This window comes from Podarcis melisellensis (assembly GCF_964234715.1).
Source record: "Podarcis melisellensis genome assembly, chromosome: 14".
In the NCBI taxonomy this organism is placed as follows: Eukaryota; Metazoa; Chordata; class Lepidosauria; order Squamata; family Lacertidae; genus Podarcis; species Podarcis melisellensis.
Genome location: NC_138546.1, coordinates 36,716,424 through 36,744,282, shown reverse-complemented (window position 1 = coordinate 36,744,282; position 27,859 = coordinate 36,716,424). Strand labels below are relative to the sequence as shown.

The following is a 27,859-nucleotide window of genomic DNA, read 5'->3' as shown; positions in this document are numbered from 1 at the left end:
AGGGGCATGCTAGAAGGTATGCATTTACTATTGATGGCCTAAATCAAGGCGGTCCAACTTTTCATACCAAGTGAGCCACAATAGTATTTTAACCCAGAACCTAGGGGTTCTGTTGTAGTGTTGTGTGTGGAGGTGAAGAGCAGGGCCAAAATTTGTTTTTGCTTTTTTTTAAAAAAAGATTTTTAGTTATACTTTTCAAATTTATACATTTCATTAGTTTTTCATTAATTTTTAGTTATACTTTTCAAATTTATACACTTCATTAGTTTTGCAATCAATTTCGCATTTCAAAATTTGACTTCCTTCCCTCTCTTTCTGCAGTTCCTTAAATTAATTTTTTTAATCTCTTCTGCATATCCAAATTCATTTGGCTTGCTCATTAAATTATCTGCTGTAAATATATACTCTTATAAGACTGCAGGTTGTGACAGTAATCCTGCTAATGTTTTTATCTGTTTACAATTCATCTGTAAATATTCAATAAACTATTTCTATTCTTTTATAAAAAGTTTGTTATCTTGATTTCTCATTCTTCTGGTAAGTTTTGCCATTTCTGCATATTCCATAAGTTTTTTTTTTATCCATTCTTCCTTTACTGGGACTTCTGCTTCTTTCCACCTTGGGGCAAGTAAAGTCTTGCTGCTGTAGTAGCATACGTAAATAAATTTCTGTACAATTTAGGTACCGTATTTTTTGCTCCATAAGACTCACTTTTTCCCTCCTAAAAAGTAAGGGGAAATGTGTGTGTGTCTTATGGAGTGAATGCAGGCTGCGCAGCTATCCCAGAAGCCAGAACAGCAAGAGGGATCGCTGCTTTCGCTGCACAGCGATCCCTCTTGTTGTTCTGGCTTCTGAGATTCAGAATATTTTTTTTCTTGTTTTCCTCCTCCCAAAACTCTGGTCTGGTGCGTCTTATAGAGAAAAAAATACGGTAGTTCTGTCCCTCAAGGCTAAAATTTGAAGCTCCAGTTTGTTAAGGGTGCTGAGGGATGGTACGAGACTACTGTTCATCTCACAGAGCTACAATTCGCTTTGTATCAGCCCCTCTTTCCAGGGAACTCTGCGAATTGTAGCCTCTTAAGAACTCTCAGTGCCCTTAAGAAACTACAGCTCCCAGAATTCTTTGGGGGGAGCCATGCTGGGTTAAACTGGTATTATCGTGCTTTAAATGTATGGTGTAAATGTGGCCTAGGTGGCCTACAATATACCGTATTTTTCTGTGTATAAGTCAATGCTTTTTGCTTGAAAAAATAGGGGAAATTGGGTGTCATCTTATACGTGGATAGTGAATGCAGGGGGGGACATGCGATTAATGGCAGCAGCAAGCAAGAGATTGGCAGTGGCAACTGGGTGGGTGATTGGTGGCTGCAGCAAGGCTTGCTGGCGATTGGCTGTGGCTGAGGCAATTGGGCAGGAAATTGGCAGCTGTGGCGAGGCAGGCGGGCAATTGGTGGCTATGGCAAGTGGGCGGGTGGGTTGTTGGTGGCAGTAAGCAAGCAGACAATTGGCGGCTGCGGCGAGGTGTGCGATCGGCAGTGGCTGTGACAAGCAATCAGCAGTGGCGGGCAGGCGGGTGAGCGATTGATGGAAGTGACCTCCCCCACCCCACCCCCCAAAAAAGCTAAATAATTTCTTAATTTCAGGTTTTAAAAAAATATTGTTGGAGTGGCATACAAAGGATGAACAAGTTAAATCCATGATGATAGACTGGGCAAGAGATGTGGGACATAACATAATGTTTGAAGATTGGGAGAGGTTATGGAGGAAAGGGGTCAAGTTCACTGCATGTACGGTGTTAAAGGAAAATATTATGAAAATGATGTATAGATGGTACTTAACCCCTGTAAGATTGGCAAAGATATCTCATAACAGTGATAATTTATATTGGAAATGTAAAGAAAAAGAAGGTACCTTTTATCATATGTGGTGGACCTGCCCCAAAATGAAAGACTTCTGGGAGAAGATTTATAATGAATTGAAAAAAATGTTGAAATATACGTTTATTAAGAAACCAGAGGCCTTTCTTCTTGGAGTAACAGGTTTGGAATTGCCCAAGGAAGATGTTAGACTGTTTTTGTATGCCACAACTGCAGCTAGAATTTTGTTAGCTAAGAATTGGAAAACACAAGAAGTTCCAACAGTGGAGGGATGGCAGATGAAGATGATGGACTTTTCGGAGCTAGCCGACCTGACTGGAAAAGTCCGCAACCAGAAGGACGAGGAGTACCCGGAGGAATGGAGGAAATTTAAAGACTATTTAGTTAAATATGTTAAGATAACTTAATTGGGAAAACTTGCAAATACCAGATAGGCTTAGGATTTAAATATGCAATGTTAGAGAATAACATGTTTAAAGTCAAAATGAAAAGAAAGAAAGATGTTAACTGATTAAGTTAATTTTATGAGAAAATTAGTTTTGGAAAACTGTTACAATGATATACACTGAAATTTAGCTAGGGGGATTTGAGGAAGTCAAGTAACAATGTTACTAAGATTGGATTAAGTATAACTAAGATCTATGTTTGTTTGTTTCAAAATTTTGGAAAATCAATAAAAAATAGGGGGAAAAATAGGGGTCATCTTATACATGGGGGCATATTATACACGGGAAAAAACGGTAATTCTATTTTCCTCCCTTTTAGTCTCTCAGTCTGTAATGGGGCAGAGGGAGATAGAATTAGGCTGCAAATGACTAAGTCCCAGAGGAGAATATCCCCGAAATACACAGCGTGTGGAAGTCGTGGAGGTCTGAAGCACCTGTTCATCCTTCACACTTTGGTGACTTTTACAAACTTTCTTCTGATGCGCCTTTAGCTGCAACCAGACCTGCGGTGTGTGATTTGTCAAGTGTGTTGCACCCACAGTTTCCTTCCTGCTTGCTTGCTTAGCCTGGCCTTTCACTTTGGGGGTGGGGGGGTGAGTGTTGCTTAAGCACTTCCAGCTTAAGCACAGAAGGCTGAAAGAGCAATGTGGTCCAAGCCCTTCATGGTATATGCAGCACAATTTGCTTGCTAATGTGCAGCTTCTCATACCATTCTAGGAAGTGTGCACATGGTTTATAAGAGCACCAGCAGTTGCAGCAGTTTGAGAGTGGTTGCTCTGTTGTCCCTAGAAAATGTGTGTTTATTACGTACAGAGGCTGTTTGGGAGTCAGTCCGGTGCAAGTTTGTTGTGTAGACATGCCCTTATCGCTGTCTTGTGTGTGGAAGGGAAGTGGGGCTGACACCATCAGTTTTGAGGTTCTCGTATTAATTTACAGTGGTACCTTGGTTCTCATATGCCTTGGTACTCAAGACGACTCAATGGTCTCGTTAGATCAGGTATCCCCAAACTCAGCCCTCCAGATGTTTTGGGACTACAGTTCTCATCATCCCTGACCACTGGTCCCGTTAGCTAGGGATGATGGGAGTTGTAGTCCCAAAACATTTGGAGGGCCGAGTTTGGGGATGCCTGAATTAGATTGTAAAATTCATATTAAATCGCTGTTTTAGGGGTTGTTTTTAAAAATCTGGAACGGATTAGTCCGTTTTGCATTACTTTCTATGGGAAAACATGCCTTGGTTTTGGAACGCTTTGGTTTTGGAACGGACTTCCAGATTGGATTAAGTTTGAGAACCAAGGTACCACTGTAGAAGGCCCTTTAACAGCTTGGGCCCAAGACTATCTAATCACTGAGGTCTTGGGGAGGGGGTCTCTGTCCTCCATGGCTCAGGTGCATGATTCATAAGTGTGCATTCCGTGTTGTGGACCAGGCCTGTGCAGCCCCCTTCCGACTGAGATTGTACAGGCCTTCTCCTTACTGAACTTAAGTGCAAATCAAATACTTTCTGATTCCAGTAGATATTTTATGTTCAGTTTTATGCTGACTTTTTGATATTTTATTCTGTGTAGTGTATTGTTTACGTATGTCACTTAGAAATGCTAACGGTTAAGCAGTATGTCAATGCCTAAAACGAATAAATGAAAATTGACTGCAAATATAGGGCCATCTTTTCACTACATCTTTTCTGTAATTAGATTTCCTCATGTATTTTTTTTCAACTGCAGCCCAACAGTTAGTGACTGCCTTCTAAAGAGATGTGAATATTCTCTCTCTCTCTCTCTCTCTCTCTCTCTCTCTCTCTCTCTCTCTCTCTCTCTCTCTCTCTCTCTTCTCTCTCTCTCTCTCACACACACACACACACACACACAAATATATATCTGCTGTTGAAGCTATTTGGTCTCAACATACCTGAGCCTTCCATCCATGTGAGCTACAGAGCCTGGAGAGAGGGCATGGATGAATATTCCTGATATACACTGAAAATAAGGGGTGCTGCATAATCCGATGCCCAAACCCACGCCAGCCTCTGAGGAAAATATATCAGAAAGATGCAAAACAAAGACAATCTGTTATGTTTTTTGAATTATATAAACTGTCATTAGATGAAAACTTTGAAAATTAGATTGGTTTCTTCCCTTTCTGTCTAAATCGGGTGTGGGAAACATCAGGATTGGTGGCCAACTGTAACCATCTGGGTCTCTCTATCCCTTCCTGCCTCTGGGACTATCCCCACTCTTGAGGCCACACCCCTCCTTCCCAGATCCCCCCCTCAGTGGCCCTCCTCCTTGCTGGCTTGGAATGTTTTTGCCCGGCTGGAAGTGCCTTTAAAATGTGAGGTTGGTGCTTATCTAGCTGGAGAGTTAGTTAGTTAGTTAGTTTGATTTATTACGGCCATTGGCCCATATCTAAAACAATACATCAAAATTTATCCATAAACAATACAATTTAAACAGTTCCAAGTTAAAACACCCATATAAAACCAATTTTACTTCAATTAACTAAACACTATACACAATAAGCTCCCTCTATGTCAACCGCAATTCAAATCCCTCAGATTTTGGGGGATATGCATCTTAGTTCTGGCACTTATTGATGGTTCTTAAGTTTGGCTAAGCTGTCAGAGTCATACAGTGATCCATTTCTCCTCTTATGAAATAAGACATTAATCAGGTATCTAGCGACTGCAAGGGATCTACTTGAGTCTTCGTCGTTTAATAAGTATATTATTTGGGCTTCTTGAGGTCTGTCAGCAATTCTCGATAAATATGGGGCCAGAAACTTGGACCGTGAAGCCGAATGTAAAGGACAACAGAAGATTATATGATATAACGATTCTGTAGATCCACTTTTACAGTCACAGAGGAGTGAGATCTGTCCGTTGGAGAGTCTGTTACCCAACACATTTGATGGGAAAACATTGAATCTAGCCTTTATAAAGGTATACCTGTGCATCACCACAGATAAGGTACTTAAATAAGATGGAAGTTTCGTTGGTGGTCCTAGCTGGAGAGATTTGTGCATGTAGGGACATCCATCATTTGCATGGCCAGAATGTCTACTGTATAAAGCAGGCATAGGCAAACTCGGCCCTCCAGATGTTTTGAGACTACAATTCCCATCATCCCTGACCACTGGTCCTGTTAGCTAGGGGTGATGGGAGTTGTAGTCCCAAAACATCTGGAGGGCTGAGTTTGCCTATGCCTGGTATAAAGGAAGGAGTCACATCTGTTGCTCGGCCCACTTTTGGAAACTGACAATTAGGCTTAAGATTTCCTCACCCCTTTATAAACACTGGCAATTTCCCCCTCACCTTGCCCTACTCCTCTTAGTAGACGATGACTTATTAAATCTGTTTTGGGGCAAATACTTGGCACCCCCCCCCCGCACACACCCAAAGGGGGAGTTGTATCCAACTACTCAGAGCAGATCCCACTGAAATCAATAGACTTATGTTAGCCAAGACCATTCATTTCGATGGACTTAAAAATTATGGAAGTAGTATTCTAAAAGATCTGGAGGGCACAATCTTGGTTACGTGGAATTAAATCATACTTGAATTCAGGGGTAGCCAACATTGTGCCCTCCAGGTCTTTTAGGATACTACTTCCATAATTTTTGACCACTGGCCATGCTGGCTGGGCCTGATGAGAGCTATAGTCCACAACATGTGGAGGACACCTCCCTGGCTATCCCAATTCAGTTGAATTCAATGCCCAGGAAAGATCACCGATTTGGGGAAAGCCTTCCAAGGGAACGCAGAGCTGCTGTTTCTGTTCCCTTGTGCTCTGTTACTTCTAACACTCACCTTTCTTGAGGGAAACTTCCATAATGATCCTGTCGTTGGGGTTGGCAGAGTTCAAGGGGAAAGTGGTGCCTTCCGAGCCAAAGGAGCTGTTCTCCTTGGTGATAGACATGCTGGTGCTCAGGGAACGGCAGAGATGGGAGGATAAGTAGCTTGCGGCAGAATGTGGGGTGCTGAGGCTCGTCCGGACTGTGAGTGTGAGGAGACCTTTCTTGGCCTGCTAGAAACAAGGAAGCAACATGAGTTGTGTGTGTATTGTGTATAAAGAGAGAGGCAATGGGGCAGGCCCAAACATTGGGCAGAGTGAGGCAGCTGCCCCAGAGAGCAGATTGGGGGGAATGAAAGAACAGCGAATTGTTGGGTTACTTGATTTAGTATTCTTGTGTTTTTTGCTGCCTGGAAAGCGGGAGAAAGTGCTTGTGCCATTTTCTGTCTCCACTGCAAACAAATATGTTCTTTTATATTTTTCTGTTTCTCAATTCTCCCATCTTATGTTCCAGTGTCCACATTTTCAGGTCAGTTGGTGATTTTTATTTTTTTTTAAGTCCTCCTGAAAATTCAGCAGCATTTTAGTGTGCATTTGGTCTAATAAACACATTTTTTGCAAAGCAATTCCCCCTAATGTGATGCATTTTTGTATGCTGCTTTCACTAATATTTTCATTTTTATGCACGCTTCCCTCTCCCCCCAGTATACAGGTTTTGGTACTCATTACTTGGCTGGCAAAATGCACTGCAAAATTCAGAGATGCGCAACTTTTGAAGAACAGCTGTGTTTCAGTTTGCATATTTTTTTTCAGAAAGTGTGAATAAGATCACATTTCTGTTTCAACCCTAGTCCTGAGTGCCAAACTAACTTGGATGACCTTCTGTACTCTGCACCATGACCTGAGTTTGTGTGTTGGGCAAGGAGAGGGGCAGGACTTCAGAGATGGACGTAACCTTGAATTTCTGCAGAGCTTCGTGATGTGTGAGTCCGTGCATTGATTCTCCATTCAGTTCCAGGATTTCATCCCCTGTTAATTGAAATAAATATTCCTGTTAGAGAGCCTTAGCTTTGTTTATATGTAATACCATCGCTCCAATAGACGTCACAAACGAAGTTTCAGAGCCATTGTGCATTTTCAGTTTCCACTCAGTATAAATGAGTGTGCGCGCACACAAACACATTTATTTATTCTATTTCACAGTTACCCACTTGTTGCGTGTCAAAGCTCCAAGCCACCCCCATGAGAATAAAGGACACAGAATTTTAGGTTGGTGTTAATGGACAAAATTTAGGCTACAACTTTATTGGTTACAGAATGTGAGTGGTATTGGCTTAGGCATTGGCATCAACAGACTATCTCTGACTCTTGCCCGCCTAGCAGGGAGTCTGGTAAGGGTAAACCACCAGTAGGGGGAGCCCTGCCAATGTGGATTAACTCAAGCACCCCCTGGGTTCCTGCTGGGGTCGTGGCATGGCCCTAGCCCCTCCCTGGGCTTCGGACAAGATCCACACCCCCGGATTCCTTTAACGGAATACCCCTGAGCACAGAGGGGCAGGTAATGGCCACACCTCCCCTCCCCCAAACTTCGCTATGCCTAACCGCCAAACCTTACAAAGTTGTGACGATTGCTACGAGGTAGGTGAAAACCAAGTGGATGGTGCCAATTTGCCAAGTGGAAAAAGTCCTACCAGGCCCCTCAAAGGCGACCAACTGAAGTCCATAGCAAGGCCGACGACGCAACCTGAACAAAGGTTGTGAGTCACAAACGAAGATTCAAAACCATTGTGTATTTTCAGTTTCCACTCAGTATAAATGAGTGTGTGTGCACACAAACACATTTATTTATTCTATTTCACAGTTACCCACTTGTTATAAAAAGAAAAGGCCGGTCTACATATACAGAAGGAAAGTTCTCCCACCTTCTTGCAGTCTTCCATCTGCAGCGGCAGCTCCTCCAGGAAAGATAGTCTTCACATATATGCCAATGGGGCCATAAATACTGTCTTTGCCACCCACAATGCTGAAACCAAGGCCCTAAGGGGAGGATGGATGGGGAACGTGTTTAGTTGATGAAGCAGTTTTAAAAAGGCTTTCCCAATTAAATGTAAATGCTGCACATTACAAAGGTCTTGCCATTATTTTATTTTATATTTTGGCCAAAGTTGTGCTTTCTTTAGCTTTGACCAAAATTGTTTTTGAGCTAAAAAATCGAAGTTTTCCAGCTATTTTTATGGAAATACGGGTGTCTGCACATATGTGTGTTGTTGTATGCAATGTTTGGGAGGAAATAAGACGGTAAATAACAAATAACAAAGTAAATATTGATGTATGTAATTTTTATTTCTTAATTATATTTAGTGGTAGTATGGCTGTATTGTTTTTTGTAACATAAAATCATCGAATAAAAATTATTTTTTAAAAAAATATATTTTTATGGAAATCCGCCAAAATCTGCACTTCCAACATGGGTTACCATACATCCAGATTTTACCAAATCCCGGATATGTCTGGGAAATTCCGTATGGCAATGCTATCCCACCCAACCCTCAAAAATACAGTTGGGAGAGAACTTATGAACTGATAGACAAAACCTACAATTTCACAGATATGCCATGAGTTCCACTGAGTTCAGTGTAATTACTCTGAGATAACTGAGAATACAATTCCAGTCCTACTGAACAATGTGCTGGATGGGACTGATGGGAATTTGAGAATGGTTAATGATGTCTTCCTACATCCCCCCTAAGTCTAAGCAGTATTGCTTAGCAGCCACTTGGAAACCATTCCTGCCCAAACAGAGGAGACACATGATTAAAATTAGCATCTCACCTTCCCTTGGCCTTTCATTAAAACAATATTGGAGATTACAGAGGCTTGAAGACCACACGTCACATGCATCAGCTGGGCTGTACTCAGCGACCGCGAAGACCTGGAAAGGGGCTGCATGTTCAACGGAAAGCAACAAGGTCAATGCCACTTGAAAGGATAGGAGACCATGGATGTTATGACTAGGGGTAGGACACAAATAGGGTTTAGTTTGAATTTTAATGTGAACCTACTCAATTCACACTTTCTGAAACAGTATGAACACTGAGGTCCAGCTCTGAGAGCCTTCTGGCAGTTCCCTCACTGTGAGAAGTGAGGTTACAGGGAACGAGGCAGAGGGCCTTCTCGGTGGTGGCGCCCGCTCCACACAATCGGAACAAATTTCACAAGCCAAAAATGCATGTTGGAAAATGCCATTTTTGAGCCGCCTGGCCCCGAAATGGCCATTAGGCATTCCGTTTTGGCAACTGTAACCCTGGTTTAAGGGGGTCATTTGGTGCCTAGCTTAGTTATTTGAGTTTCTAACCCTGTTTGCATCATTACTGACAATTAGTCACTCAGGCTGGAGCTAATGGGAGTTATAATTCGAGAACATCTGGAGGCCACCACATTAAATTGCCCTGCTCCTACCAAGAGAGTCTTTCCTCATGCTACCTAATGTGGCTTGAACTGGAAATCTTATGAACCACAATGCATACGCTCTACCGAGTTACAGCCAGACTGAGAAGATAATGCCTGGATGCTTAGAGATGCTGTGGGCAGCCACCTCCATGCATGGATGGCTTTGGGTTCATTGGAGACATTAATTAGTTAATAAAGGTAAAGTAAAGGACTCCTGGACGGTTAAGTCCAGACAAAGTCAACTGTGGGGTTGTGGCACTCATCTCGCTTTCAGGCTGAGGGAGCTGGCATTTGTCCACAGACAGCTTTCTGGGTCATGTGGCCAGCAGAACTAAACTGCTTCTGCCGCAACAGGACACCGTGACAGAAGCCAGAGTGCATGGAAACGCCGTTTACCTTCCCGCCAGAGCGGTACCTATTTATCTACTTGCACTGGCGTGTTTTTGAACTGCTAGGTTGGCAGGAGCTGGGACAGAGAAACAGGAGCTCACTCCATCGCTGGGATTCTAACTGCCGACCTTCTGACCAGCAAGTTCAAGAGGCTCAGTGGTTTAGACCACAGTGCCACCCAAATCCCTTTTATTAGTTAATAAACTAATGCCCTGGCACACACAGTTTGGGAACAACAGCCCTAAGCTCTTGTAGCCGCAATGGAAAATAGGTGACTGTTCCCTTGACAGGAGGGAAATTGGTAGCCATAAAGCTGTACACCAGCTGTTCCCTGCTAAGCAGCCTTGCTGCTGCTGCCATCTGATGGATTTCCACTTACGTTTACAGAGGCTCTTCCTGCTGAGGTGTCCAGCTGCTGAGAGAGAGACTTCCTGTTGCTGTAAAGAGAATGGGACTGTCTGTATCGGGAGGCTGATTTCTTTGCCATGGGGCTGTCAATTTCCCCTATCCAGTATGGACTCACACCTGTTAATAATAACACACAAGAGAAGGGAGAAGGTATGAAACAATCAGGAGTGTTTTACAAGGACCAGAAGATAAGAGAGAAACTGCAGCGCTGGAAGAATTTCCAGATCGACATTTTCAAGTCAGATATGGAGGATGGAGAGGTGTGCAGCTCCCTCAATATTACTTAGTGGGGGGCTCAGGCCCCCCGAATATTGAGTGGGCAGAGGAGGCCGAACTGCCGAGCTGAGCACGGTGCAGCATCAATAGAAGGTTGTGCCGGCCTGTGCAATGTTGGGAGATGCCTCAGTCCTGTATACCTGAAGGAGCATCTCCACCCCCATCGTTCAGCCCGGGCACTGAGATCCAGCGCTGAGGACCTTCTGGCGGTTCCCTCATTGCCTCAAGTGAGGTTACAGGGAACCAGACAGAGGGCCTTCTCGGTAGTGGCGCCCACCCTGTGGAACGCCCTCCCATCAGATGTGAAGGAAATAAGCAGTTATCCTATCTTTAAAAGACATCTGAAGGCAGCCCTGTTTAGGGAAGTTTTTAATATTTAATGCTGTACTGTTTTTAACATTTGATTGGGAGCCGCCCAGAGTGGCTGGGGAAACTCAGCCAGATGGGCGGGGTATAAATAATAAATTATTATTATTATGCTGTGAGGACTGGCATGGCCTGCTGCAAAGTCACACTGGCCTGCGCACCAGCTACTCCTGACACCAAGCTGGCTGGTGCAGCCCTCCGCTAGGCCTCATGCCAGGCTGTGACAGTCTCCACAGCATCTCCTGACACCATGGAGACCAGTGCGGCCTAGCAAAAGGCTGCCCAGCCTACACAGCATTGGAAGGTGTGTGTGTGACATCACACATGCAATGTGCACCACCATCCCAATCTTGGGTGCCACCCAGCACCTGTGGAGGTGTGTGTGTGTGTGTGTGTGTGTGTGTAGAAGCTAGCCTACTGTACAAACTTAAAATTTCCCTTAATTGCTCCACCCACTATGGACTCTGGCCTTGCCCACCATGGGCATCTTCAGCCTAAGTCCTTCGTCCCCGCACACCCATCTGCAATATCACCATGGCAACGTCTATTATTATTATTATCGTTATTATTTTTCAGGTTACTTGTTGCCTCATAAAATACATCTCCGGCTGATGTACTTATGCAGTTTTAAAAACAACCACCCAGTTCAACAAGGCAACAATTATTCTGTCCTGCCTTAGGGTGTTGTTTGCCAGGATTACCAAGATAACATACGTGGATTGCTTTCAATATCCTAAAGTGCTATATAGTTCTTTAAATTCAGATAGATTTTAAAATGCTGATCTTCAGCTAAAGAAGGCTCCCAGAGAGGTTTGTCAATCACTTAAAAAAGAGAGCCTATAATCTAAGAAGGCACGACACGAAAGGAAAATGGATGTGGGGAGGAGGAGGAAATAACAACATTAAGTGTTAAAATATAAATTGCCGCTAGAACTTACTGGCTGAATTGCTGCGAGTCCTCTGACATTTTGCTTTTGTCTGTAGAATGGAGCCGTTGTGTATGTCCTGTTTAACAGGCTGTTCTTTGCGAGAACAAACTGAGGATTCCTGGAGTGGGGAGAAAAAGACTAGCTTAATCTTTTAAGGGGGCAATGTTTACTCTGAGCTTGCCTGAATACGCTGGAGCTCTCTCCTGTCTTGGCGTGCAATACCAATAATACCCCTCACCAAAATGGCAGAGCCATTTGTCATACCCATGCAAGAGATTCTTGAAAACTTCAGCAGACTTGGATGATGAGTCCCCTATATGTTACATAATTTTTAATTAGGGTTAATGAATCTTTGACTAACAGCTCAGAGCAAGCTTAGTTTTAACAGCTGTGTGGCAGGCCAGAAACAGGAGAAGGGTGGCACTTTTCAGTATGAAGATAGGAAGGTAGGAAGCTGCCTTATACCATTAAGTCTATATAGCCAAGCATTATGTACACTGACTGGCAGTGCTGAATGCCTGCCTGGATTCCACAAACCCCACATTGATAGACATTGCTGTTAGGGCAGCCATGTATCCCACCCACCCATCCCCTGCCAAAAATGCCCTTGGGAATACTTGCTCCTGTTTTCAACATCTGGGTTTTCAGAAAATCCCATCTCAACCTGCCAACAAGATTTAATGTTGAATGGCGACTTCCCTTTTCCCCACAACAGAGGGCGCTTTTGTTAAGTTACTCAAACGCTGTTGCTGGGTATCTTACCCTTATTGAACACTTTGGGGGGATGAGATTAATGTAGAAAAGCACAGAATCCTAGAACTGTAGAGGTGAAAGGAACCCTGAGGATCATGCCACGGAGAGGAAAAGCGCACCTCTTTAATTTCTATCTGCCATGCAGGTATTAAAGGCACAGGGCTGGAAGTTGAATGTGTGTAAAGGTAAAGGTAAAGGGACGCCTGACTGTTAGCTCCAGTCGCGGATGACTCTGGGGTTGTAGCACTCATCTCGCTTTACTGGCCGAGGGAGCTGGCGTACAGCTTCCAGGGTCATGTGGCCAGCATGACTAAGCTGCTTCTGATGAAACAAAACAGCGCACGGAAACGCCGTTTACCTTCCCGCCAGAGCGGTACCTATTTATCTATTTGCACTTTTATGTGCTTTCAAACTGCTAGGTTGGCAGGAGCAGGGACCGAGCAACAGGAGCTCACCCCGTCATGGGGATTCAAACTGCCGACCTTCTGATCGGCAAGCCCTAGGCTCTGTGGTTTAACCCAGAGGCCACACCTTCCCTAATACCAACCACCTTGGGTCCTGTTTGTGGTGCTGCCCAGTTGTTCCCTGCCACGCATAGCTCTGCCTTGTGGTTGATGCTGCCATCTGATGAATTTCCTCTTACATTTACAGCAGAGACTTGCAACAGGGCCTTGTAAGTGGTGGCTCCCCTCTTTGGGGAATGGCCTACCTGGTGAAGTGTGTCTGTCTCCATCATAACTGACTTCCAGGAGGAATTTTTTTTTAAAAAAAACCAAAACATTCTGGTTTACACCCAGACCTTTGAAGACTGAAAGCTACTGTTCCTGGAAACCTTGAAATTATTTGTTATGAGAATGTGTGGCTTTATGTTCATGCCATCAGAATCCTTCCAGGAGGACATATCAGGACCTCTTCTTAGGAAATGGCTCCACACCAGTAATCACTGGAGATCACTCGGTGCTCCTATGGCTATTGCTAGGCACTGGCCTGCTTTTTCCCCTCTGGAAAAAAATAAGGAATAACAAGGGCTACTTGCCTCACCTTTGGCTGAAGGAGCAAGTGGGCAGAGACAAAAAAAGAAAAGAGGAAGAAGGAGTCATGTAGGGCATCTTGCCAAAGTCTCCCCCCTCCCCCAGACCTGCAGACCTGTGGTCCTCCTACCAGGAGGTCTCTCCCACGTACCTTGTTAGCAATGACTAAGTTTACCAAGCCTTTCGCCGACCGGATGAGCGATTCTGCTTCTTTGCTGGAGAGCTCCTTAAGAGATTGTCCGTTGACAGTGAGAAGTTCGTCACCAGGGCTTAGACGGCCATCCCTTTAAAAACAGCATTGGATACACACTGTAACTGACATTAGAAAATACAGAGGTACCTTTGGTTCTCGAACTTAATCCATTCCTGGAATCCATCCGACTCCCGAAACCGTTCAGAAACCAAGGCGCGGCGTCCGATTGGCTGCAGGAGCTTCCTGCACTCAAGCGGAAGCCGTGTCGGACGTCTGGCTTCCAGGAAAAACGTTCGCAAACCGGAACACTCGCTTCTGTGTTTACGGCGTTCGGGAGCCGATTTGTTCGACAACTAAGCCATCCGAGAACCAAGGTAAAGGGACCCCTGACCATTGGGTCCAGTTGTGGCCGACTCTGGGGTTGCAGCACTCATCTCGCTTTACTGGCCGAGAGAGCCAGTAAAGCTTCCGGGTCATGTGGCCAGCATGAATAAGCCACTTCTGGCAAACCAGAGCAGCGCACGGAAACGCCGTTTACCTTCCCGCTGGAGCGGTACCTATTTATCTATTTGCACTTTGACGTGCTTTCGAACTGCTAGGTTGGCAGAAGCAGGGACCGAGCAACGGGAGCTCACCCCGTCGTGGGGATTCAAACCGCCAACCTTCTGATTGGCAAGTCCTAGGCTCTGTGGTTTAACCCACAGCACTGTATTTATTTGGAACTGGAATCACTTCCCTGTGGCTGCTTCTTTCCCTGAAGCTCAGGGAACCTAGATATTTGGAGACTGCACAGAGGTTCATTTGCCCCTTACCAAACAACGCCCTTCACCCCCCCACCCCAACCAGGTGATGCTGGAATGGGGCATAACAAGACATCCTGTAAGTGAGAGCACTTAATGTGTTGTGTTATTAAAATACTGCTCTGGCTGAGCTGCTGTGATGTCATGCAATGTTCACCAATGTTCCAATTTCTGAGTATCAGTGTTTGCAAATCTCAACACAGCCTGTGCACTGTGATGAATATTGCAAATAGATTCATACATACATGCATAATTAATTCCAATAATAGAATTTATTCAGTCCAGAATTGTGGGTTGTGATATTATGCTAATGTCCGTTGCCTATTTTGAGCCTTGGTTCGAAGAGGTAAATTAGAAATATGAGTAATCAAATACATTCATATTCATCATCTTTAAGCGAAGATGTGAAGTACCTCTGGGCAGCTCCTCCGTCAATCACGTGGCTGACTGTGAATTCTTTTCCAAAAGCAGAGCAGTTGGGAGTCCTGGAGACTTGAATTCCCAGCCCATCGGTACCCGTGGCTATACAGAGCTTCCAAATGCAGCTGTCCTGGTTTGGAAGATTTGGAATGGTATTTAAGGTAAGAACATTTGGATAACCTAAAAATAGATGTGCTGGTGTATTCATACAAATCAGAAGACATTCCCCATCCCATGCAATCTTTGAATCTGCATCTTAGCAGATACATCCCCTCCAACATTCCTCCATTGAAAATAGGGACGTCCTAAACAGACAAACGGGACATTCTGGGATCAAGCCAAAAACTGAGATGACTTCTGTAATTCTGGGACTGTTCCGGGAAAATTGGGACATTTGGAGGGTATGCAGATAGTGTGGGGTGTTTGTGCTGTGGTCCTTGATAAAGTTGAGCTTTTTTGTTAGTACTTTGTCTTTCAAACGAGGTCTACTTGATTTGGAGAAAAAGCCAAGATGGTTTTTGTGGTATTGTGACATACATTCTTTATGGGCCTTTAGGGATGTTACTTAACTGCACGTTTCAGTATTTTTGACGTGCCCTTTGGCAGCAAAGCTGTTCGTTTCATTTTAGTTCCCTTTCTGTTGGTAGTTGGGCCCAGGAAAGTCTCTGAAGGAGCCTGGCCTTGTTCTAAAAACGTTATTGCTGATATGTAGAAGAATTTCAGCCTCTGATATAATAAAGTTTTTACACATTACTGCTCCTTTTTAAAAACCCGCAGTTTATTTATTTCTGCTTAGTTGCACTTTTTTGTGATGATGGCTTTATTGGTGTTTCTCTTTAAATAAAAATCTGCAGTGTTAAATGGATCAGTTTAGTTGCTTAGAGCAGTGTTTCCCAACCTTTTTTGGGCAAAGGCACACTTGTTTCATGAAAAAAATCTCGAGGCACACCACCATTAGAAAATGTTAAAAAATTTAACTCTGTGCCTATATTGACTACCATATTTTTCGCCCCATAGGACGCACCGCCCCATAAGACGCACCTAATTTTTTGGGGGGAGAATAAAGAAAAAAAAAAATTTCCCCTCCCCAGGCACGGGGCAGGCGCGGGGGAAGCCCAAGCTTCCCCCGACCCCAGCCCCCAGAACAGCCTGATATCCGCAAGCCTAGGGAGCCACACTGGTCTCCCCAGGCTTGCGGAGAGGTGCGTGAAGCCCGGGGGCGCTCTTCAGCGCGCACCAGGCTTCGGGATGCAGGCAGCTCTGCGCTACCCTCCAGAGCCCCATGCGGCTTCGCGCTGGGATCCGGGGGGTGGCGCGGAGCTGCAAGAAGCCCTGGAGCGCAGGCAGCTTCGCACCACCCTCCGGAGCCCCGCGCGGCTTCGCGCCAGGATCCAGAGGGTGGTGCAGAGCTGCAGGAAGCCCTGGAGCCCAGGTAGCTCCGCGCCACCCTCCGGAGCCCCGCGCGGCTTCGCGCCGGGATCCGGGGGGTGGCGCGGAGCTGCAAGAAGCCCTGGAGCGCAGGCAGCTCCGCACCACCCTCCGCAGCCCCGCGCGGCTTCGCGCCGGGATCCGGGGGGTGGCGTGGAGCTGCAAGAAGCCCTGGAGCGCAGGCAGCTTCGCACCACCCTCCGGAGCCCCGCGCGGCTTCGCGCCAGGATCCAGAGGGTGGTGCAGAGCTGCAGGAAGCCCTGGAGCCCAGGTAGCTCCGCGCCACCCTCCGGAGCCCCGCGCGGCTTCGCGCCGGGATCCGGGGGGTGGCGCGGAGCTGCAAGAAGCCCTGGAGCCCAGGTAGCTCCGCGCCACCCTCCGGAGCCCCGCGCGGCTTTGCGCCGGGATCCGGGGGGTGGCGCGGAGCTGCAAGAAGCCCTGGAGCGCAGGCAGCTCCGCACCACCCTCCGCAGCCCCGCGCGGCTTCGCGCCGGGATCCGGGGGGTGGCGCGGAGCTGCAAGAAGCCCTGGAGCACAGGCAGCTCCGCACCACCCTCCGCAGCCCCGCGCGGCTTCGCGCCGGGATCCGGGGGGTGGCGCGGAGCTGCAAGAAGCCCTGGAGCGCAGGCAGCTCCGTGCCACCCTCCGCAGCCTCCTCCAAAGGGCGCCCCGCGCTCCGCGCTGCAGGCTGCCGCCCGCAAGCCTTGCGCGCGGGGGGGGAGTTCCCCCAGGCGCCCAAGGCTTGCGGACAGCTGCGCGAAGCACGGGGCGTCTTCCAAAGGGCGCCCCGCGCTCCGCGCTGCAGGCTGCCGCCCGCAAGCCTTGCGCGCGGGGGGGGGAGTTCCCTCTCCCGCCTCCCTCCCGCGGCACACCAGGCAAGGTCTCACGGCACACTGGTGTGCCGCGGAACACCGGTTGGGAAACACTGGCTTAGAGAGTGGTGCTGATAATGCCAAGGTTGTAAGTTTGATCCCTGGATGAGACAGCCGCATATTCCTGCTTTGCAGGAATCTTCCAACTCAACAGTTCTATTATTTCTTTTATGGACAAGTCATATTTCTAACGTATGAATTCTCACAAGCTTTCCAGCATCAAACACTAAATAGCACTACACACCAACTTTTCTTCCTTCATAGTCATTCCTATATCATCTCTTATCAAAACATTTTTATACAGTTTTGTACTGCAAACAGGTGATGTTAGATGCCATTATCTCTGCCTGCCTATCGTCTTGTTGAATGGTTCTGCTAACATGAGTTTGACCCGAAGAGTATTGTTTTCTTTCACCCTTTTTGCAGACGGGTAGATATTTTTGGTCCCTGCTGCTTGCTTGAAAATGTAAAGCCCACAATCTTTTATTTGTTACTTCTGGCCAAGGAGGGCAGAGAATTTTGAAACGGCTTGCATTTTAATGCAAACCTGCCTTATTTGTACTTCCCAAAACAATATGTAAACTGAAATGCAGCTATTCTTCAAAATTTGCATTGCTCCATATTTTACTATGTACTTAATTATTCATATATATTTTAGAAGTTTATATCCCGCTTCTCAATATATACCCTCAAAGCGGTTTACAGGAGAATATAGTTCTCCAGCCAAAACATACGTACAAAATTGCGTATATTAAGGGAGAGCATAAAGATGCATAAGTTTGTGAATATAATGAACAATATGCATGATCTTAGCCAACTAGGTTTTGCAAAAATGCATATAGATGCACACTAAAACGCTGTCTAATTTTCATGAAGACCTTAAAAAAAAAAAACACCACCCACTAACTGATGTGGAATTGTGCCAATCTGTACTTAAGTGAAACTGTAATTGACAGAATTGCCCATTTTGAGTTCTACAGCTCACTTTTATGCTGTTGCATCTTGATGGTGGGGGGTACTGGTTTTGAAATCTGGGAGCTAGCTTATGGACCTTTCTTTATGCAGCATTAACATGACAATATTTAAAGTGTGAAATCTCATACTTTTAAAAAAATACTAGGCAATATTGCATGTCAGCCGTTGTGTACTAGTATCATAGAATTTCATAGTTGGAAAGGACCACAAGGTTCATCTAGTCTGACCCCCTGCGATACAGGAATCTTTTGTCCGACGTGGGACTCAAACCCACAGCCCTGAGATTAAGAGTCTCATGCTCTACCAACTGAGCTGTCCCTAACTATGCAGTTATTCCTATATCCACTCCACTCCAAGCCGTGCACTGCTCCAAAATCATGCAAAGCCCCTTTGCCAGTGGATGACAGTAGGCAAGAGAAACAGATATGAGCAGTGATACCTTTCTCATATCGCCTTCCACTGCATTAGGATTATTGCCTGTCTCTCCAGCCTATGGCCTGGGGCTCTCTCTGTATACAGTGGTACCTCGGGTTAAGAACTTTCCGATGTCCGGAGGTCCGTACTTAACCTGAAACTGTTCTTAACCTGAAGCACCACTTTAGCTAATGGGGCCTCCCGCTGCTGCCGTGCCACCGGAGCATGATTTCTGTTCTCATCCTGAAGCAAAGTTCTTAACCCGAGGTACTATTTCTAGGTTAGTGGAGTCTGTAACCTGAAGCATCTGTAACCTGAAGCATCTGTAACCGGAGGTACCACTGTATATGTGACTGCACCATCCCTAAGGGGCACCCGTAACGTTTGCAACACAAGTCGGAAGACCTGTCTCCGAGCATTTCCCTCCAACTAACAGCTTTTAAGCCACATTTTGCTGATGAGAGGTACCTTTTAAGACCCCAGCTTACCCCTGCTGTGTGCGCTGTAATGACAGCTTTGTATCATAGCAATGCTCTCTGTATTCCTGGTAGGATGAGCCTGCTGTGCTGCAGAACGGAGAGCACATTGGATGAGCAAGCCACACAGTAGGGGGGGTAATACCCTTGGCACGGAAATTCATGCTGCCTTGGGAAAAGGACACGGTTCTGGGGTTTGTCTCCTGAACCTCTGATCACGAGAAAACCCATATTCAACAAGGGGGGGGAGGTGACTCTTACCCAGATCTTAGGGAACACCAAACATCCAGTGGTCAGGTGTGACCCTCTTCCTACCTTGATGAAGAACTTTCTCTTCATATTCTTGCAGCCATCGCTGGCCGCAGCCCTCAGTTGCATCATGCTGGTGATCATAAAAGGATCAGGAGGGCTGTCCTCGCTTGACGATGCACATGTTAATTGAAGCCGAGGGCAGTAGTCGCTTTCCTCCTGACCCCAGTTGGCCTGCGTTTCGAAGGGATTGGGGTACTTCTCCTCCGGGCTCGATCCGTCGTCGCTGTTCTTGCCATTGCAGAGGATGAGGGAGCGCGAAATGGAGCGCAGGGTTTTCGACTTCCGACTCTTTGCGCTGTTCTGTCGCTCCATCTTCGCCCACCCAGTAATCTGCTGCTTCCCGTCAATTTGCCATGGCTATTACAGGGGCTTGTCCCAATTATTGCAGCTGAACATCCTGCTGGAGGAGAGAGATAGAGAGAAGAGAAAGCTGGCTTGTAGATATTGCTGTTTCATCTCTTCTTCCCCACCCCACCCCAAAATAACACACCGTTTCAAATTTGCGATTTTTATTTTTTTTTAAGACACAGGCCTTCAGTTCAGGCACAGCAACGTGATGCCTCATGACTTGCTAATTCTGTATTTTTCAGAGAAGTGCTAGGCATGTCTCCCCTCACCCCCCCCCCATCGCCGCCTTCATCTCTTGGCTTTATATTCTTTCTATTTCTGTCTCTAAGCACCATGGAAGACTCAAAACAAATATTTTGCATCGGTCCTCTTCAGTTTTGGCAATCCTCCTGTGTCCCTTCCTCCTCAAAAATACACCCCAAAATCAAAGTGGGCATGTGGCAAGCACATGTTTCCAAACATCTGTCATACAGGTATGCCGGATAGAAGATCCCTGTATCTTTTTTACCTTTGCGGAAGGAAAGTAGCTTGATTATCTGTCCAGCCTGAAGCCACCTGTAGCTGCTTAAGGAAAGGAAGCTCTGGGCTGGCGGCTGGCCAGGTGGGGACAGAGGGAGTCAAGAAACCGTATCGAAATAAATGCATTGATGTGCAGAAGTCTAGGATTGGCTGTGGTTGTAGCCCTGCTGCCTATCGAGAGGAATGGAACTGCACACACAGTCTCTTTTCCCAGCCACCCCAGTAACGCCGTCTTACTTGCCTTTTCTCTAAACTACTCCCCACCCCCTTCTATGTTGTAGCCTTTCCTCATTGGGGAATTTGGGCGTGCTTAGGAAATTGATTGATCCCTACTCAGACTGTTTTTGCCCATCTAGCCCAGTGCTGTCCACTCTGGCTGGCAGTGCAATATTTAGAGGGTGCAATACTTGCCATGTCCCGGGCACTGGCAATCCACGCTATACCACTGCTGGTAGCTCCACAAAGACCAGGATGCTTGCTATCATCGGCCACCTGGTTTCACTTCACCCCTTTTTAAGAGTGTTTTGAGAGTAGGAATTACCTACCTTCAAAGAAGTCTGCCCACTGCGTTCTGTATGAACCAATGTTTCAGGAGGAAAAGGGTAACTCATGCAAAAAAGCAGGGGGTGAACTCCTCTTAAGTTAGGTCTATGTCTCTCTATGAGGAATAATGGGATAAGTCCATTGCACCAAACTCATGTGAGGCAGAACTGGCCAACCTCAGCAGATTGAAAGGAAGCAAGAGGACAGCATGGAGTTACAAAAAGAGCTAACGGGCAGCTTCCACTTGTGGGTAGTACTTCAGAGTTATGGTAGCTTGTAATAGTTTGATTTAAATTTTATTTCTCATGGCACACTAGCTGTTATCTATATTGGCACATAGTTAACTATTGTAGTAACATATCTCTACAAAGATGATTTCCTCTTCTAACATCTTAAGGGTAGTGCTTAAAAAAAAGAGATCTCATTGAATAACATATACATTTACGCCTTGTGGAATTAAATTATGCAAAGGAAACATGTTTAAACTAAAAGCCAAAAATATGCATCGTACAGATGCTTTTGAGGATTTTGTTAGGTCTGGGGTTTTGTACGTAGACCAACCAAGAATTAGTTTCCCCAGAAGGCAGTTTCCTTTCACTTTTGTGTTGCTCCAGATTTTAGAATATAATTTTTGGCTCAGCAAACTACATATTTTGGGATAAATATTTCAAGTTAAAATGTGTACCAAAAATGCAGGCGCAAAATGATGTGAAAACGAAACCAAATTTATGAATGAATGCTCATGAAACTGACACAGACCAGAAAAAGATTGATCTGATTATCCTTACCAGGGATGGATGAATCTTTCCTTTTCTATATCTCTGAGAATCTCATTTTCCCAATCTTAGAATTCCTTGTGAAAAGTCATCAGCATTTTAGTGTGCATTTCTCATAATATACACATTTACGAATGTCATTTTCAGTAACACTGAAAGCACTCAAAACCATTTAAAAGCACCCACACACTACAACACCCACTCTCAGAAGACCTGCCACAACAGCCAGTTAGTAGCCAAAGGACTGTTGGAACAAAAAAGGAGGCCAGCCTCCCATGGAAGGGAGTGTGGGATAACCAGCCTCACATAATCAACATACTTCAGTCTAATTAATACATGAAGGGGTTAATACCATAGAGTCAGCTGTCCTACCCGGCTTAGCTGTGTCACTTACTATGTCACTTCCCTTACTTTAGGAGGAAATAGGCAAACAAGACTATTGTTTCCCTCTGAGTCTACCTGAGAAGTTCAGCATGTTAAGAGGTTTGAGCTGGTTTCTGCAGCTCAACAGCATGGCTCTCACCACACACTTTTGAGTTCCTATATCAATAATCTAGGAACTTTCCCCACTTTATAACCAAGCTAAGTTTTACTGCCTGTGCAACTTTTCAGACAGATATATGGAAAAGCACATGAAGCAGGCCTTTGAAGAGTTTGTAAGTAAACCAAATTTTAACTTATCAAACGTGTTGTCTTCTATGTTATGGGAAGTGGGACTCACTTACTTGGAAGGGCATATTTTAAAGGTCTAGCAGCTTATATTTCTACACTTTAATTTGTTACACATTTTGTGACTTTAAATCTCTGCTGCGGTGCTCTCACCAAAGAGCACTTGTCCCAAACTTGGATCTTGGCATCCAGGAATTCTCATTTCTATATATGTTTTGCACCAACAAGGAATCTGGGAGCAGCCACCAAGAAGGCCCTTTTTATGTACCCTCTCTCTAATATACACATTTTTGTACACATTTCTTTAATCGGAAAGCTCCATCACAACATTCAGAGAACTGTGAATTTTAAAGGATAGCTGTGTTTTGGTCTGCATATAATTTTGGGAAGTGCACCAAACAGAATCTCCTCAGTATCCTCTTCTTTTCATTCCTTTTCTGCTAATGTACTGATGAATCATGATGTGTGACCAGACCAGCTCTGGCTGTTTTTCCTTTAAAACCTCAAGTCGTCTGCACATATTGTGACCCTAGAAAGGAGGATATGGATGTTGGCTCTGCATATGGGATTTCCATAGCACGGAATGATTGGTGCTGAGGCCTAACAAGGAAGAGGTGAATAAGGTCTTCCTTGCTACATGTATTCTGTATTAAACGATTTCATTTCTGAACCAAAGAAAACTAAGCTGTACAGTCGTACCTTGGTTTTCAAACAGGCTAGTTCTCAAAAGTTTTGGCTTCTGAATGATCAAAACCTGGAACTGACTGTTCCAGTTTTCAAACGTTCTTTTGGAAGCTGAAAGTCCGACGGGGCTTCCACGGCTTCCAATTCCTGTGGCCAATCAGAAGCCACGCTTTGGTTTTTGAACGCTTTGGAAGTCAAACGGACTTCCAGAATGGATTCCCTTCAACTTCCAAGGTATGACTATATACAGTGGTACCTCGGGTTATGTACTTAATTCGTTCCGGAGGTCCGTTCTTAACCTGAAACTGCTCTTAACCTGAAGCACCACTTTAGCTAATGGGGCCTGCTGCTGCCACCATGCCACCGGAGCACAATTTCTGTTCTCATCCTGAAGCAAAGTTCTTAACCCGAGGTACTATTTCTGGGTTAGCAAAGTCTGTAACCTGAAGCATATGTAACCCGAGGTACAACTGTATAACATTCAGATAATAATGCACATTGAGTCAATGGTGCGTAATGTCATATTAGTTTTTGCATAATTTAGTTTAGCTTTGCTAGATGTAGGAATGGTGCGAGGCATTTTGAAAAGCACTGCTGCTCCACACCCAACCACTCAGAGGTGTCTTCAGGAAACTCTTATAACAGTTGGAAGGCCACCTGTCAGAGATGTTGTATTGCATTCTGCATTTTAGATCCTGCATGGAGAAGGTATAGATTACATGGCCCCCAGGTCCTTCTGTTCTATCAGAGATAGGAGTTTGCTCTTCTTTTGAAATCCTCAAGCAACCAAATTATGGTGCCAATGCCATCTTCTGAGGCTTTTATGTCTCTAAGAGAATTGAAGCACACACCCACAATTTTGGCTATTGGGGTTTTCCCTCCTGGGCTTTGCTTGCTTCTTTCTTTTTTCTTGAGAAAGATAACAGAGGAGAACCAAATTTGCGGAGCAGTGTCTAGCCCCTCTTTGCCTCATCTGTGAACCCCAGGTAATCAAGGACCTGCTCATCCTTGGCTAAAAGGGTTCGTGCTGTACATGGAAATGGACTAACCCTGTCATAAATCAGAGCCACAACAGCAACCACAACAGAAGCAATTACAGCAGAAACCAGCCTGGCGTTGAAACCAGCCCAGCTGCTTCCCTTAAGCATGATCTATCGCCTTGGAAAGGAAAATCTCAATAAGTGAAGAAAGGAATTTGAGACCACCTTCTGATAAATGTTCGTTTTCCTGGAAGGAATGCATTCAGGGAAAGGATTAATAAGGTGCAGGTCGAAGCTGCACAAGCAGGGATCAAAAGAGCTCAAGGGGGATAGATAAGATGGATTTCCTAGGCCAACGCTGAATAAGTGTTTTTATGGTAGACCGAAGTGCTTTAAATTTTGACCCATGAGCACTGACCCAGAGTTCAACATAATACATCTGCCTACATATCCACACTGGTGTGTGCTAAGCTTAAAACTAAGGTGGTCATGTGACCAAGTTACCATTTGAGGTGCTGGAGGGGACTCTTGAGAGTCCCATGGACTGCAAGAAGATCAAACCTATCCATTCTGAAGGAAATCAGCCCAGAGTGCTCACTGGAAGGAGAGATCCTGAAGCTGTGGCTCCAATACTTTGGCCACCTCATGAGAAGAGAAGACTCCCTGGAAAAGACCCTGATGTTGGGAAAGATGGAGGACACAAGGAGAAGGGACGACAGAGGATGAGATGGTTGGACAGTGTTCTCGAAGCTACCAGCATGAGTTTGACCAAACTGCGGGAGGCAGTGGAAGACAGAAGTGCCTGGCGTGCTCTGGTTCATAGGGTCACGAAGAGTCGGACACGACTAAACGACTAAACAACAACAACAACCAATCCAAGTCTGGTTTAAAGATAAAGAAACAAAAGCATTGGGAGCAATAGAATTGCCTATCCCCAGTTAGCACCAGGATAGCAGCCTGAGCAAAGGCCCAGGTCATCTGGTCATAGTCTTTCTCACTGTGGTGACATGTACTATATTTAGGGATGGGGGGGGGACTTCAATTCAGTTTGCATTTAAAGGCAAACTTACCCCCATTAGCCCTTTCTGGAATATTGCATGAACCAAATACACCCATCTTTGAAAATTCACACTTTTCTGAATTTTGCAATTCAGGTCTCCAGCCAAGCAATGTGTGAAAGAATTGCACATATTTGGATACAGTGTACATAGAAATGCGTGCATTGGTGAAAATGACATACAAAAATGCATTGCATAAATGAAATGCTTTGTCAAACTGTATATATTTTGCCAAACTGCATACAAAAAAATTGTCTGTTGGGAGAAATTCGCACTAAGATGTTGTTGCATTTTCGTGAGGACTTATTTAAAAAGCAATTTCCAAACTGGTGTGGAAATGTGGAGAATTGAATTTAAGACTGGAAAAATCCCGAACTAACAGTATATCTATCTAAATTACAGTATTTCTAAATGTGCCTTTATACATTTAAATATAACACATGAAAAATTGTGTCCTCCTTCCTCCCTCTTTTTCTTCTTTTTGATGATGCTTAAGTGGCTCTCCTACCTGAAAGAAGGTTTTCCTGATCTGGCTGAGTGGATCTGAAACTTTCTTAAGTTTTCCCTCCTCCTTTTTTAGCTGCTAAGTGAAGGAGTAAGATTCACTGTCACGATCGACCATGCAGAAAAGAATAATACAAACGTTGTGAACTAACGTATGGAGAATTATTTTGTAGACACTTGCCCACCTGCCAACTCCAATGCAGTCATAAGTCGATGTAGCCAACATGCTCTGACGAAGCACACCCTCCTCCTTAAGGATTTTTCTTCTGTTTCCTGTATGCGCTCCAGATACAAAGTTGTCTTGCGTTGTTTTTATAATCCAAATCAAATGTTTAACAGCTTGGCTGGCTGGTCTCACTTCTACGCACGCACACACACACACACACACCCCGCTTCCAACCTCCCTTCCTCTGTTTTGTGCTAAATTATCCTAACCTTTTTTTTTGGTTCTTTATGTAAACAAATGTGCTTGCAAGGAACAGCGCCCATTCTGTTTACACTTCATTTGGGATGACCAAACAGAGCATTTACGAATATAATAAAAACTGTTTGGCGCAATTGCAAAACCGAACTGGGGAGTATTGCTCTTAATGAAAAGGCAGGAAATGCCAGATTTATTCCTTGCTGTAGAGATCACGAGGGTTTCTGTGCCGTTTGGCGCGAGCAACGTACTTCGACTTCTTTCATCCAACTCTGATGAGAAGCCGAGAAGGTTCAGCACTCTCTTCTTCCTCCTCCTCCTCCTCCTCTTCTACTTCTTCTTCTTCTTCTTCTTCTTCTTCTTCTTCTTCTTCTTCTTCTTCTTCTTCCTCCTCCTCCTCCTCCTCCTCTTTTGAGCTTTTCCCATAAATAAAAGGAGAAGGATCCGATGTGTCTTGGGCTATCCCATTGGTACGTTCCACCTTTCTTATAACTTCATCTAGCAGAGCCTGGGGTTATTGCAGCGGGAGCAGAAGAGAAGCATATAGAACCATTCTAAGAAATGAAATGTTAAAAGGGACTTACAACAAAGCAGCAGCAGACTCCCTCAGAAGGCTGTTTGTCTTTGCGGCCCCGGCAGAAAGCTTCAAGTGCAATAATTGAAAACACACCCTCCGACTGTCACATGACTTTCTTTCAGTAATTCTGTACAGGGCTATGGGACACAGCTATTGTTTCCTAACCGCAAAAAGGGGCAGGGGGAAGAAAAATGATAAATGAACCCAGTGATTTTTTTTGTGTCCAGGGCATCCCACCAGATGTCTTAGTGCACCCCACCCCCCACAAGCAGGCTCTTGCCATTTTGGTTTACCTTATAAAGGGTTAACTCTTCTGACAAAGGCTTGCAGTTTCATAGGATGGAGGCAGGGAAGAGGGGAAAGGTTGTCGCTCATTGGCATGGCATCTGCCCTGTGTGCAAAAGGTATTGGCTTCCACCCCAGCATCTCTAGGTAGGGCTAGGAGAGAACCCTTCTGAAACCCCAGGGAACCACAGCCAGTCAGTGTAGACCAGGGCTTTTCAAACTTGGGTCTCCAGCTGTTTTTGGACTACAGTTCCCATCATCCCTAGCTAATGGGGCCAGTGGTCAGGGATGATGGGAGTTGTAGTCCAAAAACAGCTGGAGACGCGATACCGAGCTTGATGGATCAACAGGTCTGACATTGTATGAGGCAGCTTCCTTGGTTCCTAGGCCTTATAGTTTCCATTACATCTACAGGGCTGAAGGGCACTACACAGCAGGGTGGACACAGTTTGCATGATGAGCTGGAGGGGCATATTCTCCCTCATCACATTTTATCTAGCATGAAGAGGGATAAGCTCAAAGGGCAAGAAGGCAGCATACTGCCCAGACATCTTCATTGTCTATTGAGAGGGTCAGGGTTAAACTGAAGTGCCAGTCATTCAGAGCCAGTTCACATGTAATGTGGAAGATCGAGGAGGCAATTTGCCAGTGCAAATCCCTAAAAGTTGCAGATACGGGGTCTCAGTTGGATCAGAACTGTGAGATTCATGGCCAGTGTAGACCATGCATGAGGACTGTATGACCCTCCAGAACTTGCTGCCCCAGTAGGCGTGTCAATGGGCAGGGATTATGGGAATTGTTGTACAGCAATATCTGGAAGGCCTAACCCCAACCCTATAACCCTAGCCTGTCATATTTTTGTATGTTATTTTCACTAGTATCTACCTTTTT

At 45.2% G+C, this 27,859-nt stretch overlaps 1 protein-coding gene and 1 long non-coding RNA gene across 7 annotated transcripts in view; one reads left to right on the top strand and one right to left on the bottom strand.

Moving 5' to 3' along the window:
- The window catches only part of IL16 (interleukin 16), a 64,931-nt gene that overhangs the window by 27,321 nt on the left and 9,751 nt on the right, over window positions 1-27,859 (bottom strand). The window contains exons 1-11 of one of the 6 annotated variants that reach the window (XM_081888399.1): window positions 26,691-26,786; window positions 19,608-20,001; window positions 15,121-15,257; window positions 13,866-13,998; window positions 11,940-12,048; window positions 10,331-10,476; window positions 8,944-9,054; window positions 8,034-8,148; window positions 7,067-7,140; window positions 6,129-6,345; window positions 4,232-4,349 (exon numbers count right to left, since the gene is read on the bottom strand). In XM_081888399.1, the coding sequence (XP_081744525.1) occupies window positions 4,232-4,349; window positions 6,129-6,345; window positions 7,067-7,140; window positions 8,034-8,148; window positions 8,944-9,054; window positions 10,331-10,476; window positions 11,940-12,048; window positions 13,866-13,998; window positions 15,121-15,257; window positions 19,608-19,916 (1,469 nt within the window). In that variant the 5' untranslated portion in view covers window positions 19,917-20,001; window positions 26,691-26,786. Of the gene's footprint in view, window positions 1-4,231; window positions 4,350-6,128; window positions 6,346-7,066; window positions 7,141-8,033; window positions 8,149-8,943; window positions 9,055-10,330; window positions 10,477-11,939; window positions 12,049-13,865; window positions 13,999-15,120; window positions 15,258-19,607; window positions 20,086-25,870; window positions 26,358-26,690; window positions 26,787-27,859 lie in introns of those variants that run through there. The other 5 variants (XM_081888400.1, XM_081888402.1, XM_081888403.1 and 2 more) reach the window with 5 other exon arrangements.
- The window catches only part of LOC309356992, a 33,402-nt gene continuing 20,731 nt past the window's right edge, over window positions 15,189-27,859 (top strand). The window contains exon 1 of the long non-coding RNA XR_014162999.1: window positions 15,189-15,288. This is a non-coding gene — a long non-coding RNA (uncharacterized lncRNA). The remainder of the gene's footprint in view (window positions 15,289-27,859) is intronic.